Genomic DNA, 17,371 nt, shown 5'->3' with positions numbered 1-17,371 from the left:
TCTCCATGATCCAAACTGTGGCTGTTTTGCACACCTGTCTACACCAGCAGCCATGCAGTCACATGACTATAACTCACAATACCATTGTTATGCTAGACCCATTTACAGTCTGTTGTTCTTAGATTTAAACAAAAATAAAAACTGAATCACATCAGGAAAAAATCTGCCTTTTTATACTTACCTGTGTATGTACTTCTACCAGACACTAGGTGTCCCAATTTTTAAAAGAAAATGTCACTGAAGGGATATTAGTCACTGTATGAAAACAAAGACTGCATTACATGTAAACAATACCTTAAAAACATAAGTCATAGACCAAAAAAACATTTGTAAAACATAATATTTTACTTCAATGATTTGGTTGTAAGAACCAGTTCTTAGGGCAAAAATGTTACTTTAAGATTAAATGTATACTTAGTCTTACGAGTCTCGAGTTTTGCTGTAACATGATAATAGGATCAGAATTTGGCACAAAGACATGAAAGCATGAATATATCCATTGAGCCTGTGGTGGTGTGAAAATGTGCAGGATATTTACTGACACACTTAGGCCTGTTAGTACTAGCTGAGCATCCTTTAAGTGCCACAGCCTATCCTTAGTATTGTTGCTGACCAGGACCACAGTGTACCTATAGTCTGATGGCTGCCTCCAGCAGGTTCACTGTACTCAAAGGAGGTCCTGTTAAAGTGGCTGACGAGTGGATACTGTGTGACAGAAGTTTTGGAAAAGCTAGTAATTTCCTAAATATTTACAGTACAACTATATTTAGGGTCATATTTGATGCAAGAAGTAAATTTCCTAGTGGGCCTTCCTGTGCGGGCTTCCCTACCCAGTCCAGAGTGCTTTTGTGGTCAATTCTAATAGAAAAATGCTTTATGTCTGCCCAATTCAAATTACACTTGTTTATTCTCCGTTTATTCCAGAGGCGGCTCCAAACAACTACTAACTGTCTCCTTTGCACAGCCTGAGCACAGGGACCGACGCATGAGCACCACAGATGAGTGATTAAAATAAATTTTATTTTTGATATGGCATATTTGGTTAAACTCACTTAAGGTAGGCTTTTCTCAGTCTTTACAGGTACTCTGTATTGAGACTAAATGCAGTTTTTATAAATCATTTGGCATAACATTCTCTTTCCTTTTAGGTTCATATTTACAATCCAAAAGGCCACTTAATGCACTTTACAGGACTGCTATTGATGGACATTTACACACAATAATAAACACACAATAAACAACAAATACAGTTTGTTTTCTTACTCTTCTCAAAAATAGCATAAAATGATGTCCTAGTGGTGACATACCAAAGAACCAGTTTCAAGGGGTTAAAACGTTCACTCCTGACTTGAGAGCATTTGAAAGCGCTCAAGTTAAAAAGTGCACAGAGGGGGAAATATATATATTTTTAAAGTCCTTTTTGGCATGCCCCCACAATAAGGAAATTTTTTTTTTTCAACGACAAATGACAGAAAGTGCTTTGTTGTCAACGTGGTATTGGCTTCACAATCCCTCAAATCACTACTGAGTATTATTTTAACTTGTACGAACTCGCTTTAATTTCTAAGAGCTTCACTTTGTCTTGATATGCGATGAAGACCTTCAGGCTTGCCACGTCTTGCCTGCTCCGTCACTGTGCAGGATCTAATATCTTGGCTGGCGATGTCAATTTCTTCTTTTGAAAGCCTGGACAGAGAAATGACTGTGTTTTATTTCAAAAGACTTACAACAAAGCTGGATAGAGAACAAAACTCAAAGTGCAAACCTGAATCTGTAAGAGTCAACTGATTTAATTCTTCCTCCAGCTGCTCGGTGCTAATATTCAAGGGGCGTTGAGGTATGTCGGGCAGAGAACTGAGGATGGACTCAGCAGAGGGCTGCAGATTGGTTGCTGGGACTGTGGGTAAACCGGAGACGGAATCTGGCTTTGAATCATTCAACAAAGATTTCAGTTCTTCCTCCAGCTCATCCATGTCTTCATCTACAGAACAAAAACACAAAAAGACATGATTAACTTAGAGCTCTATTAAAATCAGATATAAAGCATCTTGTAGATACAGCTCAAACAGAATGACTTACCTGCAGCAGTCACACCGCTGGATATAGTCTGGTTCACCTCATCTTGAGTGTCACATAACTGTTTACAGAGAGGATACATGAAGATCGTTAAATGCTGGAGTTAACTAAAGTGGATCTATTATGCCTTCTCCTTATGTTTTTGTCATTCATATATTGTTAGAGTGATGCATTCTCATATTAATTATGACTAAAGTTTCAAGTTATGAGGTCAGTCCACATGTACATTTTAAGAAAAAGTATAAAATAACCACTTAAGACTTTAGTCCAACAATAATTAAAGTAACTTAACCATGCTGTCATATAATAACACTGAAAAGTATTTTCTACCTGGGATGTGATCACATCAGTAATTTTTCAGAGTTGCACATTCCTAGTTGCTATCATCTCCTCCGCCATGGCCTGTTTGTACTCAGTGATGTTTTTTGTACAGTGAAAACACATTTACTTGTTGTTTTCATATTTAGCAGGAATTGTGCTTTGTTGGAGTTTTTTTTGAAGCAGTTCCCTTTTTAGGTGCTTTGTTATGCTGCTTTAGAGATGGTGGTGACTGTCAAAGTGGAGCCAATGAGAAATGATAATGTTATCAGAGTTGCTAAATTCTTATCAATTCCCATCCCTAAGTATATCTAATATCAGCACTGATACCACTACTTTTAACCTATAAAAGGCAGCTTATGTAGGGGAGAGCTGTGTGTCATCATCAGTTTGCAAATTCTGAACACATCATAATGAGTCCTACTTAAAAATAATAAAACATGCAATTAAGTTGAACATAAAAAGAAGTTGTGTACCTCCTGGATTTGATCCACAAGGCTCTCAGCGCGCTCCACAGTCACGTCTTTGAGAGAGAGCCTCAGGGCAGCCACTCCAGCCTGATATGCTTGCATAACCTAAAGACATGAGACAACAACCAGCTTGGTTATAAACAGCTGTACAATAAGGCTGTGGCAGCTCCTGTTAGTGTTGCCCTTACCATCTTATCACTCTGTGACTGGGCTATTCGATCCAGGATTTCCCTGATGGACTCCAGCTTGGCAAATAAGTTGTCTGCTCTCTTTTCTACCCTCTTGCGACCTCTCAAACACCTCAGTGCCTTTTTGGATTGACAGCAAACATAAATAGGTGCTGTGACTGCCATCGCATATTTGGTTGCAAGTGCTTAAATGACTTTTTTTTGGTTTTTTTAAACAGTCAACATTAGTAATAACCTGTGATTTCTTCCCTTCCCGCAGCAGAATCCTTGCTTCCTCTTTGCACCTGCAATTATATCACGTAAAGCAATTTCAGCAACAATCTGTCTTTCTGAATCACTGTTCCTAAAAAATAAAATAAAATTTAAAGAAATCTGATGACACGAGTAGCACACAAACCAAATCAATCGTTTATTATAAAATGTGAGTTACTTGTCAGCCTCGAGGCCCAATTTCTCAACTCGCTCTCCAAGCAGTTTCTCACTGCGCTGCAGCTGATAGATGCCTATGTCCACGTCACTAACCGCAGACACGCGGTCCTGTCCAGGTAGACAAAACTTAACAATCTGTAAGAGAAAACACACAAGGACAGAGAGATTCCTTACATAAAGATGTCGCTGAAAATGTTAAATGTGCAGATTGTTAATGGTGGGCAGACTTACCTTCTCGCCTTCGTGCAACGAAACCATGACTTGCTTGTCCCTCTGCAGCTGCAGGAGCGCCATGCATAGGGTGCCCTCATCAGCACAGATGTTAGAGGAGAGGGTGCAGAGATCTTGAAATGACACAATGGAGCAGCTTGAAAATTCACTGCTGCGATAGACCCTGAGTAATTCTGCTGCTTTCTCCTGGGGAACAAAAAGAGAATTTTGTATTTTAATGGCTGCAAAATACTGGAGAAATGGAAAGAGAAATCCCTCATCCTAGCTGCAATTCAAAATATGCAAGATGCATTTAATTTGGCTCACTAATATGCAGCATCAGGGCTTGACATCTACTGCAATATGAAACTTAAAGTGCATTATGGGAGATCAAGATAAGAAATGCGCACAGTAATAACTTAGAGAAGTTATTGACAGTATAACTAAAAATGTAAAGATCTCAGTGGCTTGAATGTATGGATGTCAGCTGCTATGAATATGTGAACTTTAATGAGAACAACAAACCTTTACTAGTTCAATGATGACAAAAGACTCCTCCAAATGCACCCGGCTGCTACCCAAAAGAGCCGAGAAGGTCCACTTTAGAGGCTTCACTAGCAGCAGACCCACACCCCAGGACAACCAGCCACAGTCCACATTAGCAGCAAACTCCGACTCCCTCTGGATCTTCCCGCATCTGTCCGCCGAAAAAGAAAAATACAGACAATCTAAGTAGACTGACCCAGACTGGCAGGCTTAGTGAGGGGAGGGGAGGGGGAGTGAGGGGAGGGGGGGGGGGGCAGAGATTCACTTACGTGGCCATGGACTGGATGACAGTAGCCAAGCCAAGCGGTGACTTTTCTTTTCTCTTGAAGATTTTGTTCAGTTCCTGCAGATTGACACAGACGGTGCGGCGGTCCTTGCAGCTCTTCACGATCAGAGCCGTCCAGAAGTCCATCTTACTGTCCCAGTCCGTAGTGTTGACGTCTCGGTTCTCCTTGAAGTCGGAGAACATAAAATTCATCCGCTCATCGTCGTCCCATTCGAGGGGGAGCGTAATTTCAGCGGAGTTCGACATTTGTAACACACAAAGCTAAAGTTTCAGTAAACCTGTTTATCGGCTAGCTTGCTGTTTTTGCCAATCGGACAGCTGAAGCAGCTAGCTTAAAACCGAAGCAGCGTTTGGTTAGCTAGCAACATCCACCAGGAGCCCTTTAAAAAGAGCCAGAATATCACCGCTTAACGTTTAATAACATGTAAGTCCAGATGTCACCTGCTGGGTTAATCCTACCATTCACATGCCACCTGCCACAGCAAACTGAGCTGCTTAACCATTAATAAAATATCTCGCTAACGCGAGCTATCGTTTCACATTCCAACAACAACAATGTGTGGTAACATGAGTTCACAATTCTCAGCCGTACGGAGAGGCGGCAACAGTCGTTCCACTGCGTAAAAACGTCGGGGTGACCCACAGGGACACCCCGAACAACAAAGCAAGCGCCCCTTCAACTTGCTCATGAATGCTACGGTTGCGCCGCTTATGAGCATACGAGAGGTACGCAACGTCTCTTAATGGAGTCTATGGACATTACCCATCATGGACCAGATTTCACAGTGTAAATGAAGGTGTGTCCCAACGCATAACCACATAAAATACAAGACACAAGACTATTTGGAGCCCATATTTAATTAATTATAGGATTTAATTATACAGCCATCCCAGTCATGTGCAGATGTACACAGCAAGAATTAATACAGTTTGTGACTGTTCAAAGCATAGACTGCGACAGGATCTTGACCTTGTCTTATAATTCAGTGATTTTGTTATAGTTCCATAGAGAGTGTCGGATAGTTGGGAAACGTGAAAGGAGTTTAAATACCTGGGATCTACCATCCAAAGCAACAGACAATGCACAAGAGAGGTAAAGAAGAGAGTGAAGGCAGGGTGGAGCGGGTGGAGGTGTGAGAGGCAGTTAGTTTGGAGACAAGAAATGACAGAAAGACAGGAGCGCAAGCTGTCAGAATTAGAAATGAATACGTGGAGACAGAGTTAGAAAGGCGACGCTGGTTGGGACATGTGCAGAGTAGAGATAGTGGGTATACTGGACAAAGATGTTGAAGATGGAGCTGCCGGCCAGGAGGAAAGGTTCAGACCGCAGAGAAGATTCACAGAGGTAGTGAAAGAGGAAAAAAACAGAGGGTTGGTGTGACAGAGGGGAATCCTAGGGATGGGATGAAATGGAGGCAGATGAGCTGCTTTTGTGACGGGAGCAGCCAAAAGAAGAAGAAAGAGAGACGGTATGGTATTGCTCCCACAAATCCCAAAGTTGAAGAAAGAGAGACGGTATGGTATTGCTCCCACAAATCCCAAAGTTTTGTACATGACCTCCAACTCAGCCATGAAAAGCAGGGAAATCTGCAGCATAATAAAATCAGTGAATGTCTGTGTAAACTCATCTTATAAACATCATAAGAAAACCGAACTGCCCAATGCTCAAGTAGGTCTACGTAGTTTCTGTGTTTAGTTTGTTTCTCATGCGTCCTCAGATCTGCTCTGACACTTTGTTAGAAATGCAGATCCAAAACAGATCCATGAATATCTCATTTGTAAAGATAAAGATAGTCAAGGATTTATGTTATTGCATTGTTTTATAGAGATATACAATGTCATGCAAGTAGCTACTCAGATCAGCTAGCCAAGATGTTGGAAGTTAGAAAACTGATGAAGATTTACTGTCAATTGTACAATTACCAGTGAATGATCCAGTAGATGCACATGCATCTCATTGTCACATTAGTATGATATACAACGTAATCCAAAAACAACATTACCTGGAGCAGTGATGCAGCAATGACATGACACTTGTGTTATTAAGTCAAAGAACATGTTATTCTTTCAGATATCAAGGGATAGTGCATAAAAATAGTTTAAATACTCTTTTAATTAATTGCCTCGCTTAAAACATCAGAGGAAACAGCAGACTTTTATTTCCATGGCAAAAACAGTCTTTTACTCGTTTGGCACGTTTGACACATATCCAGGAACACCTCTTGTTGCTCGAACGTGTCTACTTGGCACTGAGATCCACCACCAGGTGCTGGTAGGCTAGGGTGTTGCCTTTGAAGCTGGCGGCAAGCAGGATATCCTTGTTGTCCACGGACACCAAATTGAACCCCCTTGGGGCTCTCATGTTGAGCTCTTGGAAGGGCTGAAAGCGCTGAGTGAGGTCATCCCACAGGTATACCCTGGAGAAGGAGAAATCGCTTCCAAGAATGAGGTACTGGCGAAGGCCCACGATGAAAGGGTACACTGCCATTGAGCCCCTGGAGGGGAGAGTCTGGATTTCCACAAAACGCTGCCCTTCCCAGCGGAGGATCTTGGAGTCACCGATGAAGCGTGTTAGACAGAGGTAAAGAACTTTCCTCACCCAGAAGTGCTTAACCATCTGTACATCGGCCAGCTCTGTGATCTGCGAGTGGAAAGCAAACTGTTTTTGGCTTCGGTTCCACTGGTAAACCACCGGTGGTTGAGAGGCGCTGGAGAGGATGAGATGAGGCTTTCCCCCAACGTCAAGGAACTCGACGTGGGTGTCTCGATGCCAGGGATGGAGGGACTGGTGGGAGTAGAAACCGTTGCTGTACCACCGATAAATGCTAGTGGAGCCCGCCTTGGAGCTGTCTGCTACCACAAAGTACCATTCGCCGTCCAGCTGGAAGGTCTCCACAAAGTTGGGCTTCCTTACTCGACTGGTGTCAATGTCTTGGATCTTTACAAAGCGCTGCGGGTCCTCTTCCCACCTGTGTTAGCAGAAATGCTGTCAGTGCATTCCCAAAACTTTAAACAATTAGCTCAAAAAGTTAGATGAGTGGTTCACTGACTCTTTTATCACATCTTTGATAAAGGTAAGAGCAGCAGGTCAGCTTAGCCTTGCAGAAAAGCTGCAAAGCATCAGTAATTTTAGGCTATGAGGTGAAAATATTTTGATAAAACCTTGTGTGACTGGTTGCTTCATCTGGCAGCAGATCACAGATCTGACGAGTCTGTTTTACATTATAAAGGTAAAAATACACCTGCCAAGCAGTATTTATTTTTCAAACAAACTGCAGCTTGTACTGCTGAACGCTCACTGTAACTGACAGCTTACTGCTAACACGACTGCTTCTTGCCACAAGCCACTAACCGCAGCCTTAGCTAGGGTGCAGTGTGGCTATTGAGAGGTGGGTCAGCTGTTTGCTCCTCTTGGCAAGTGTTGCGGACTGCAGAGTCTAATGAATGGAGCCTGAGCTACTCCATTTGCACTCTGAACTTGGTCAAGCTTCATCCTTGTACCTACCTCTCAGAAATCTTTTTCACTTGTGTGAAGGCTTTCTGCCAGAAAGGCTTTGCCAAGACAGGAGAGGTAGTACATAAAGAGACAAACGTGCCCACATTAGAATGACATAATAGTGGATAAATGGCAAATGCGGGTTTGAATTCCACAGTAAACCTAAATTTAGTGTTGATTTTTTTTTCAAAAGATCTGTGTTTCAGTTTTCAGACACAGTTTAAGAACCAAAAGTACTTGGATAAGTTTAGGCAACAAAACTATTGGTTAGGGTTAAGAAAGAATCATTGTTTGGGCTAAAACAGACCCCATTCACACTCTTAACCAAGTGTCAGAAAAACCTGGCATAAAGTTCTAAAGACAATATTGACCTGTGTGTGTGGATCTGTGGCGTTCCTGCACTATTTAAAGCTCCACTGATTCTCCCTGTTTCCCTGTATTTACTCAAGCTTCAAATTTACCCAGCAGATATTAGAGTGGAGTTACTCTCTCAAAAATAAAGGGAAATAAGGCACTATGTACTTAGCTGCTCATATTTAATATACTGGAGACATTTTACAGGTCACCAGTGGTATGTGAGAAATAACTAACAAATCTTACTTGTATATGTGAGATCCACCGAAAAGTTGAGCCACGACCATGTAAAGTGTGTTGTTAATCACCACGGGTTTGCAGTACACGGCGGAACGAGCTTCAAGAGAGACACACGGAAGTCAAAAAACATCAGGACCCGTTCCTTAACACAGCGCTGTACACACTCATATGCCTTCATCCTCAGCAACTTACAGGTAATGTTGTGAAACCTCCTGAAAACCATTTCCACGTGATCCCATATATACAGGGTGCAGAACCCCGAATCAGGCTGAGCAAAGGCCACAAACTGATCTCCATTGAACTCATAGGACTCAACTGACACAGAGTGGAAAGGGAAGGTTTCGTACACTGCAAAATCTGTAGGAGGAGAAACCAGAGGCAGCGTCATGGCCAGAGACATAAGAGAAGTCTAAGTAGTCAGTCAGGAGTTCAGTCTTAGTAGTCTAATAAAAGATTAAGGTTAAACCTGCACTGATGCAGTTGAAGTCTCGTGGTGTAAGGTCGCGGATTCTGCGTCCTTGGAATTCAAAGGGGCTGGCGCAGTAGATGGCGGGAACAGAAGTGTTGGTCTTCTCCATCCAGTCTACAAGCCACTTGATTTTACAGTCACAGCGGAAAGAGTTCCCACGCAGGTCTCTAAGTAGCAGGTGGGGATCAGGGAAAACATGTGAAGTTCAGTCTTGAAAGCTCAAACTTAAATCTTTCAGCAAAGAGTGCAAATCAAACAGTTCATTTTTTAAAAACACGTGTGTGTTTCAAACAAGAACCGAAATAGAAACAAAGCTCATGCTCCAGTCAGACAGCTCTGTGGACCATTTGGCTGCAGTGTGGCGCTCCACTGAGGCCTTGGGGGAATCTGAGCAAACCACTGTTCATAGTGACAGACTGTAGGGTCAAAGCACTCGAGATGTTGAGGCAGATTTCAGTGTGGGCGCACTTACAGATCTGTGAGGATGTCTAGATGTTTGAAGAGATCTCTGGGCAGCTGCTGCAGGTTGTTGTTTGAGAGAGAGCTGAAAAAACAGTTGTCATCGTGTCGTGATTTGTAGTAAGCAGTTGGCTGCGTTAGTTGCATAAATGCATAGATTATTAGCTCGGTCGTGTTGCTAAGTAACAGGTTCTTTATTGGAAAGCGTTACCAGAAAAGTACTCACAGATGAGTCAGAGATTTGAGTCCTCTGAAGGTATGCTTCGAGAGAGCCTGGATGTCGTTGTTCTCAATGAACCTGAGGAGGGAACAAATTATTCATATGTCACACAGTGATGTTAAACTCTGAAATTCAGCCATTCGTCATTGGACGGAGGCTGTAGCAGCAGCAGGGTTTTCAGGGATTAGTCAATTTTTTTCAAGGGCTGACTTTTTCTTTTGTGTTGTATTTTTTGTATTGGATGTATTCTTATTGAATGGTCCTTGTATTAACTGCAAGGAATTGAAACACTAAATGTTAAAAAATATATTTCCGTCTTAGCTTTATCTGATTAAAACCCACAGTCTTACAGAGAGCTCTGTGTTCAGCATCATTTGATCCTGTTCTGTCTTTGTCTATTGATATCCGAGGACATGCTGTACATCATATGCAGACTCTCTGGCTGGATATGATATTATTACTTTATTAGAATTCACAGCGGGTAGCGATGGTACTGGCACTGATGCAGGCCAGCAGCCTGAGGCATAGCCATCATGGAAAGCTGCACACCCCAGAGCATCAGCTAACGACTCTCTAAAGCTCATCGATTCACAGATGGCATATTCAGCTTGATCACACTGCAGAAGCAAAACACTTGCTGTCGCGGGCAAATTTATTTTCTGGTTTACTTTTGGCATTCTTTGCAATACTGCGGAATTCTGTGCAGATTACTGTTATGCACTTCACTGAGAAATAAGATGCCCTCTATGGAGGACCGTTACTGACTAAATGAATATATTTGGGATTGAATTAGTTAATTATTGTATAACATTGAAACTGCTTCTGTATTTATTTAGCTATATATTTTTTTCCATTGACTTTTATCCATCAAATTATTATCTAAAAGTAATTTGTTTACGTAGCTACTTAAGTACTATTTTCACATTGCCTTTTTATTTCCCCAAAACTGTTAATAAAACGTATTTCTGTGTTTTATTTTTACACTTTTGCTTTGCTATCTAAAGAGAAAAATGAATTCTTTAATCAAAGTGTGAAAATAAATATGGAAATGAATACAAATATAAAGAAATATAGACACAAACTGAAACAAACCTGCTAATGTCTCCTACATTTTATGTTGGGTTTTTAAAATTATTTATTTATTTGTTAGTTTTGCCGTTGTGGTCCTCCATATAAAAGACTTACTTTATAGACATAGTTTAATGAATCCCTGACAGCTCCAATGAAATAATTATTTTTAAACATAATGTAACAGTAGCACAGTAAGATTCAGTTTATTAGTTTGGAAAATATGTTATTTCTATTTAAAAAATACAGCGCTGTGCAAAACTCCTCATTTCTTTATGTTTTACCAAGAAATGGGAGGGGCAGCGATTTATTGAAATGGGCAAACATAAAAGAAATATGGAAATGGAGTATATAAGGAAAACACAATATATATTTATACAATGAAAAATCAATATTTGGTATGATAATAGTTCTCCAGGCTTCTTGAAAGACATTCAAAGTTCTTCTTTGGATGTTTGCTGCCTTTTGTTCTGATCTCTGTCACCATGATCCCATGCTGATTCAATAAGGTTGAGGTTCAGTGGTGGCCAATCCATGACCGATACTGTTGCAGTATCTTTTACCTGTCCAGGTATGTTTTCACTGCATTGGAAGTGTCATATTTTGAAATTAATTCTTTTCTGAACTGTCTGCTATGACTGGAAACACACAGTGTTATGACTGACACAGGGACCAGTCAGGAAAGTAGAATATAGAAAGGTTTGTGAGAAAAAGGAGGTCTGAGAGATTTTGGGATACCAACTGACTGTGAGCTTTGAAAGTAATGAGCAAAATATTTTTTTTCGCTTAGTTCAATGGCAATCCATTAAATTTAGACTTAGTGATGATCTGTTCTGCAGAGTTGTGTACCATTTGGAGCTGATGAATGAGTTTTTTAAGTAGACCGACGAGAATGGCATTAAAAATAATCCAAAGAAAAAGGCGTAGTCTGGAAATGTCACACAGGTGGAAGAAGGCTGACAGTAAATAATCACTGAGGTGGGCAGCAAACGAGAGAGTATTGTCCAAGATGAATCCAAGACTTTTGACACTTGCACAAGTGTGGACCCAACAACTATCTATAGAGACAACAAAAGGGTAGATTTTTGAAAGAGATTACTTTGAGCCAATAAGGATAACTTCACTTTTATTGCCATTTAGTTTGACCTGATTGATTGCCATCCAAGTGGTGATGGCTTATAGGCAGGTGGTGGGGATAAAAGGGGGAACGTATGTGTTGGGTTTTTGGAAACATAAAGTTGTGTTTCATCAGCATAGAAATAAAACTGTATTCCAAAATTAGAAATAATAAATTATAAATAAATTCTGAATAAATTATGAAAGTATTACAAATTATGAGTCCCAGCATCTCTGAGGGACACCATGTGTGAATGAGGCTGATAGAGAGCCTTGAACAAACTGTTTCCTGTTAGAAAAGTAGGATGTGAACCATTGTAGTCCTGTGTCCTGGATTCCAATGCTGGCAGTCATTCTAACAGAGGATGGAGAATTATATCAAAATTGGGACTGAATGTCAAGGAGGATGAGGATGATGAGAAGCATGGGATCTAATCCAAAAAAGAGGTCACCAGTGATTTTAACAAGAGCTGTTTGAGGTTATTGAATATAAGGTTATTCCATTTGTCTCATCCAAGCTGAGTAATTTGTTGATTAGGCAGTATCTGTAAGTATTGAGCCAATCTACATGCACAGGCAATTCAATTTTCTTAGACAGCCTTTTGAGTCATCCTACTGGTTTAGGCTGGCAGAGCTCAGAGGTTGATCATGAAGAAGACTCTGACAGTGCGGGTTTTAAATAGATCCAGCGAGTTGAATGCACAGGTTAAACTGTAATCATAGTCATTTACCAAAGCAGCAGCAGAAATAAAGGGTGAGGAAATAATTAAACTGGTGAGTGTGGTGAGATTAATGCTTTTGAGGGGGAAGTGTCATGTTTCTGTTGAGATTTTTTAGAGGCAAAATATTGTCACAGAGGGTAAGCTTTGATCTGAGATGGGAAACTCCACAGCATTAAAATGAAAAGGTGTGACCCCAGAACGGCAGACTAAATCGAGCATATAGCCCTTAATGTGGGCAGGAAGATGAACACATTTTCAAACAGATCTAACAAAGATTGAAGCTATCCAGGGTGAAAATAAAATCTTGTCCAGAAGCATCAATAGCTTTATTAAGATTAATATTAAAATTATATCTGTGAGTAACTACATATAGGTCAGCAAAATTGTTTAGTGAGTTTGGTAATAAAACACTAAACAAAGAAAACAAAATATTTCAGGTACAAGGACTGAACTGAAAATGAGAGAAAAAGCAGCCAATGTCCAAAAAAAACAAAGAAACTTTCAAAAGACTTTCAGAAAGCCTGGAGAACTATTGATCAAGACCACTTTGGGAAATCACAAGAAAATCTGGAAGCAAAATATACAGAAATGAGGGGTGACTGGAGATTTTACTATACAAACTCTTGTTTTAAAACAAAAACCAAAGATACCATTTTTGTTATCAGTGCATATAAGACAGTAAACTGAAATATGATACTACAATGAATTTTATTGCTTTAAAGACTAAATTAATAAAATAAAAGTAATTTGCAAATGAGGAAAGTGAGACACTCACAGGTACTGCAGGTGAGCCAGACCAGCAAAAGCATCATCAGCTATAGTAGTGAAGGTGTTGGAATTCAAGAGTCTGCGCAAAGAAGGAAAAGTTAAATCACCTTACTGTTAGAGTTCTACATGTCCAACAACAGAAGACACAAAGCAGCTGGTTGCCATTTAAAGTGTTAAAAAAAAACAACCAAAAAAAGCCAATGTCCTGCTATCCTAAAACGATTTGTCACAATTTCAGTGTGTAAATCTCAATGCAAGGCAAATGTTTTGAACAATAACACATTAGGACTATAAGGAGACGCACAAATGCAGATGTGCACACGAGCGCCTTACTTATGATTGCATCTGAGGACATAAAGGCCCTTTTGTTTAGAAGAGCACAAGTGAAGGGAGTCAGTCATTGGCAATGACACTGATACAGAGCCACTTAACCCTTATTACTTGCGCTGTCACCACTGTTTTCAATAACCATTCATTTCTAGTACAGTGGCTCAAGTCCTTTCATTGTCCCTGCTAAACAAAAGATGCCCGCGTGCTGTATGAAAGCGTACCTGTGTGACAAAGCGCCGTGACAGCGTGTGTGCGTTTTATAAAGGGGGTAATAGCTGTACACTGGTTGCTTGAGAGCTTGTGAGTCAAAAGTTTGCAATGTTGTGCAGTTTTAAGGGTGTAGCGTGGTCAGGCAACTCACAGGAACTGCAGCAAGTGAAGGTGTGAGAAGGCTCCCTCAGGGATCGTAGTGAAGGCTGCGTTCACCATTGTCCTGTGTAGACAAACAACAGCAGATGTCATCAGATGTGTCACACGCCATGTTTGTGTCTAAGGGTTGAAAACACCAGATTTTTAATATTTCTTTGTCATTTTATAAGCCTGTCATCTTTGCCTGTCATGTGCTTGCAGCTTGAATTGCAGTCGTGGCTGCATCATTCGATAGGCCAACAGAACTTTACTTTTTTCTCTTACTAAATGAGGGCACCACCACCAGCCCGTGCTCTTCAATTCCCTTGACCCAACAGTCAAACACCAGTGATGGGGGTTAACATCATCAGCGCCTTGTAACCTTTTCGGTGAAACATAACCTTGCCCCAGTCAAGCTTTCACTCCTCATTATTTGTGCTCCATTTACCGAGCAGCTCTCTGTGCCCTCTTCAAGATTAAATCTCTCAGAGGAGAAGCAGGTCTCCTGCAGTGAGAGAGGGGAGCTATTGTTAGTATTCCTCCCTGGAGCTTGATAGGATTTTTACTGCCATGCTCCCTCAACTAAGTTTACCATGCCTTCGCCGTAAAGGGACATTATTGTCACTGTTACATAATACTGCCAATGCAGAGGCGAGCTGCATTGTGAAAACATCAGCAGGAGACGCACCTTTGTTCACTTTAAAGTAACTAAAAGGCAAGCGAGGGGTTTTTCATGCATCATTACATAACGCAGGGTGACATCAGTGATGTAGCCGTCGGTGCCAGCCTGCAGACTGCCGAGATTTCACACAGGTTAAGATAAAGATGCTTCTGCTGAGCGAGAGGGAAACATATAAACAGAGAACTCACAGAGAGATGATTCCAGGGGGGAAACTCTTGGGGATAGCCTTGGTATCCACACAGAAGGCACTGTCTTTGGTGCAGGAACAGGTTGCAGGGCAGCGGGGTATCTTTGGGGCTCTCCTGCTGTCTGACTGCCCCGGCAGGCAGAGAAACAGACACAGAACCGACAAGCAGGCTAGCCTCACCCATCTTGGTCCGATTTCCAGCATCGTTGGTCGGGAGGAAAGGGGAGCTGTCTGAGTGAGCTTCTTCTTAAAGTTTTAGATCAGTAGCAAGTGGCGTGTTTGAGAGGCGGTGGTCAGCCTGCCTACAACACAAGCGCACAAAAGACAGAGAAAGAGAGAGAGAGAGATAAGATGGGATGTGGGTGAGAGAGGAAAGGAAGGTAGAAAGGAGGGCGAATAAGGGTAAGCCTGTGTATCCTCGGTGGGCGTGGGTGCTCTGCAGCCTCCCTGGATCTGTGCAGTCTTTTTCTGTGTCTCTGTCAGGAGCTGCTGCCAGGATGCACACTGCAGGAATGATGAGCGAGGCTGCTTTCTCTCCACCAGGACCTGTTTGCAGTGCCGCTGACAGTGAATTATTTACTATTACGCATGCAGAAAACCTCTAAAACAGCGGCAGCAGCAGGGAGAGACGGGATAAAGATGAGAGGGTCTTGTAGAAGACGTCTCATCAGGTGCAGAATCCTGTCAAGCTTCTGCAGTCAGGAGAGCAGACAAGGAGGCATCAAAGACACAGGCAATATGTGCGTGCATGACTTCATGTGTCAGTGGTTGTATGTGTGGGAGGGTGTTTTTATTCTGTCTGCTTCTAAACAGCAGCCAGTGCTGAGATTTCTCTTATTTTGAAGGTATTAAAATAAACATGACTCAAAAAGAAGGAAGAAAAAAGTGAGAAGGAGAATATGAATGCTACCCAATATACAGAAGTGTATTATTATGTTATGAAATAATCTGAAATGAGTTTCTCAATCTCGGCAGTCAAATGTGTAAGTAAACAGGAAAAAGTGTAATCAGTAACAACAATGGCTGAAAAACAAACCCTTGTTTTTTGTGTGTTATTGCTACAGATTGTTTATATGGTGATACACGTTGCTTTAATATATTCAAATACATAATGCAGGTAATGGGGATCAGAATAAACAAATGTGCAATTACAAATATAAGAAAAGTGTACTATTTATTTGTGTTGACACAACTAAAACCACTGTCTACACAGCAATTACCCTAAAAGTAAGTTCCATCACCTAATTTTTTAGGTGAGCTTTAGATGTTCAAAAAAGCGTTTTCAATTAAATAATAAATTGAAATCTTGATTGCTTAAATGTTGTAAAACACATGCTGCTAAATGCAATAAAATGCACAATGGGAGCTGTAAGAGTCTCTCTTTGTGCCTTTCTACAAAAACAAATATTTTTTTCTCTAGAATATTTTCATTTTGTTTATCAAAAGAAGTAGCAACAGGATTATGAAGATAATCATCTAATATCTGATAAACATCAGATTGCCAGCGTGAATTAGACGCAATCCCTGTCAAACGCAGTACTGCCTCCAGACACCAGGTGGTGCTGTTGTCAATAAAATGTACAGCATGTTTAGGGCTGTCAGCTGCACTGTGGCCAAGTAGCTGGTGGCAGGGGCTGCAACCTCAGTGCCAGGCATTACCAGCTTTCCTGCACAACGACTCTGTTGTCACAAGTGCAGAGACCCTGCGACGTGCTGTCTGTCCAGGTCTCAGCACATTGTTCCCAACCCAGACGCACAGCATGTGGTTTTAATCATCTGATTCAAAGCAGCAGCTCTTTGTACTTTTTTTTTTAAGTAGAGGGTAACTCTTAACAGACACATGTAACCAAAAGTGTGATTTTGCTTTTGTTTTTTCAGTCCCATATTCTCTTCTGATTTACTGTGTGAAACACAATCAAACCCATTACTTGATGTCCAAAAGCAGAAAATACCAAAAAATGTCTGAATGGGGCATATATTTGTTTTGCCTTGGGACAGTCTGATTCATATCTATGAGCAGCTTCTAAAGAGTGTAGTGTTTTTGAAAATCTTCAAACTTGTGAAGCTGCAGCAACAGCTTTCGAGAAGCAGTTACAAAGTTGGGTGGTGTCTCTTTTGTGCCTCATCCAGTTTAGGAATGCCATTTCCTGTACATTAGCTATTTTTATTGTTTATTTTCTTTTGTACTCCATGTGGCGTGTTTGCACTTGTCTCATTTTTTTTGTGCTAACTGTATTTGTAGATTTATGCAAGTTATGCCAAGTCAGGAGCAGTTAAGTCCTTGCAGAGCTCCACCCAATCCGAAACCTCCGGTGGGAACCAGCATAATTGCATGGCATAAAGAAGGGAGCATGAAACAGCAGCTGGAAACCCTAACATGGCCCATGCG

General features: G+C 41.1%; 2 protein-coding genes across 2 annotated transcripts; both read right to left on the bottom strand.

Annotated features, from left to right (window-relative positions):
• Positions 1–999: 999 nt before the first annotated feature.
• On the bottom strand, positions 1,000–5,118 carry chmp7 (charged multivesicular body protein 7). Its single transcript, XM_026187215.2, has 10 exons — positions 4,507–5,118; positions 4,217–4,388; positions 3,713–3,898; positions 3,483–3,616; positions 3,288–3,336; positions 3,053–3,172; positions 2,871–2,969; positions 2,080–2,137; positions 1,766–1,981; positions 1,000–1,686 (listed from the first exon to the last, which is right to left on the bottom strand). Exons 1-10 carry the CDS (start codon positions 4,767–4,769, stop codon positions 1,631–1,633), a joined length of 1,353 nt encoding a protein of 450 aa, XP_026043000.1. The 5' UTR covers positions 4,770–5,118; the 3' UTR covers positions 1,000–1,630.
• Positions 5,119–5,363: 245 nt separating this feature from the next.
• Positions 5,364–15,725, bottom strand: lgi3 (leucine-rich repeat LGI family, member 3). The gene is made up of 9 exons (XM_026187214.2): positions 14,984–15,725; positions 14,127–14,198; positions 13,443–13,514; positions 9,768–9,839; positions 9,555–9,626; positions 9,080–9,249; positions 8,806–8,970; positions 8,620–8,710; positions 5,364–7,492 (listed from the first exon to the last, which is right to left on the bottom strand). Exons 1-9 carry the CDS (start codon positions 15,184–15,186, stop codon positions 6,763–6,765), a joined length of 1,647 nt encoding a protein of 548 aa, XP_026042999.1. The 5' UTR covers positions 15,187–15,725; the 3' UTR covers positions 5,364–6,762.
• Positions 15,726–17,371: the final 1,646 nt, after the last annotated feature.

This window comes from Astatotilapia calliptera, chromosome 12, assembly GCF_964374335.1.
Source record: "Astatotilapia calliptera chromosome 12, fAstCal68.1, whole genome shotgun sequence".
Lineage (NCBI taxonomy): Eukaryota > Metazoa > Chordata > Actinopteri > Cichliformes > Cichlidae > Astatotilapia > Astatotilapia calliptera.
The sequence above is the reverse complement of the archived record's forward strand: the minus strand, read 5'-3'. Positions and strand labels throughout refer to the sequence as shown.

What these genes read in the sequence shown, in the direction of transcription:
- chmp7 (XM_026187215.2), bottom strand. Translation starts at nt 4,769, where the DNA reads ATGTCGAACTCCGCTGAAATTACGCTCCCCCTCGAATGGGACGACGAT. An exon ending in TTGTGGATCAAATCCAGGAG is followed by an intron (nt 2,138 to 2,870) that starts GTACACAACTTC and finishes CTCTGTAAACAG; the next exon opens with TTATGTGACACTCAAGATGA. An exon ending in GTTGACTCTTACAGATTCAG is followed by an intron (nt 1,687 to 1,765) that starts GTTTGCACTTTG and finishes TTCTCTGTCCAG; the next exon opens with GCTTTCAAAAGAAGAAATTG.
- lgi3 (XM_026187214.2), bottom strand. Translation starts at nt 15,186, where the DNA reads ATGCTGGAAATCGGACCAAGATGGGTGAGGCTAGCCTGCTTGTCGGTT. An exon ending in CTTCACTTGCTGCAGTTCCT is followed by an intron (nt 13,515 to 14,126) that starts GTGAGTTGCCTG and finishes TTCTTTGCGCAG; the next exon opens with ACTCTTGAATTCCAACACCT. An exon ending in CTGGCTCACCTGCAGTACCT is followed by an intron (nt 9,840 to 13,442) that starts GTGAGTGTCTCA and finishes TTCCCTCCTCAG; the next exon opens with GTTCATTGAGAACAACGACA.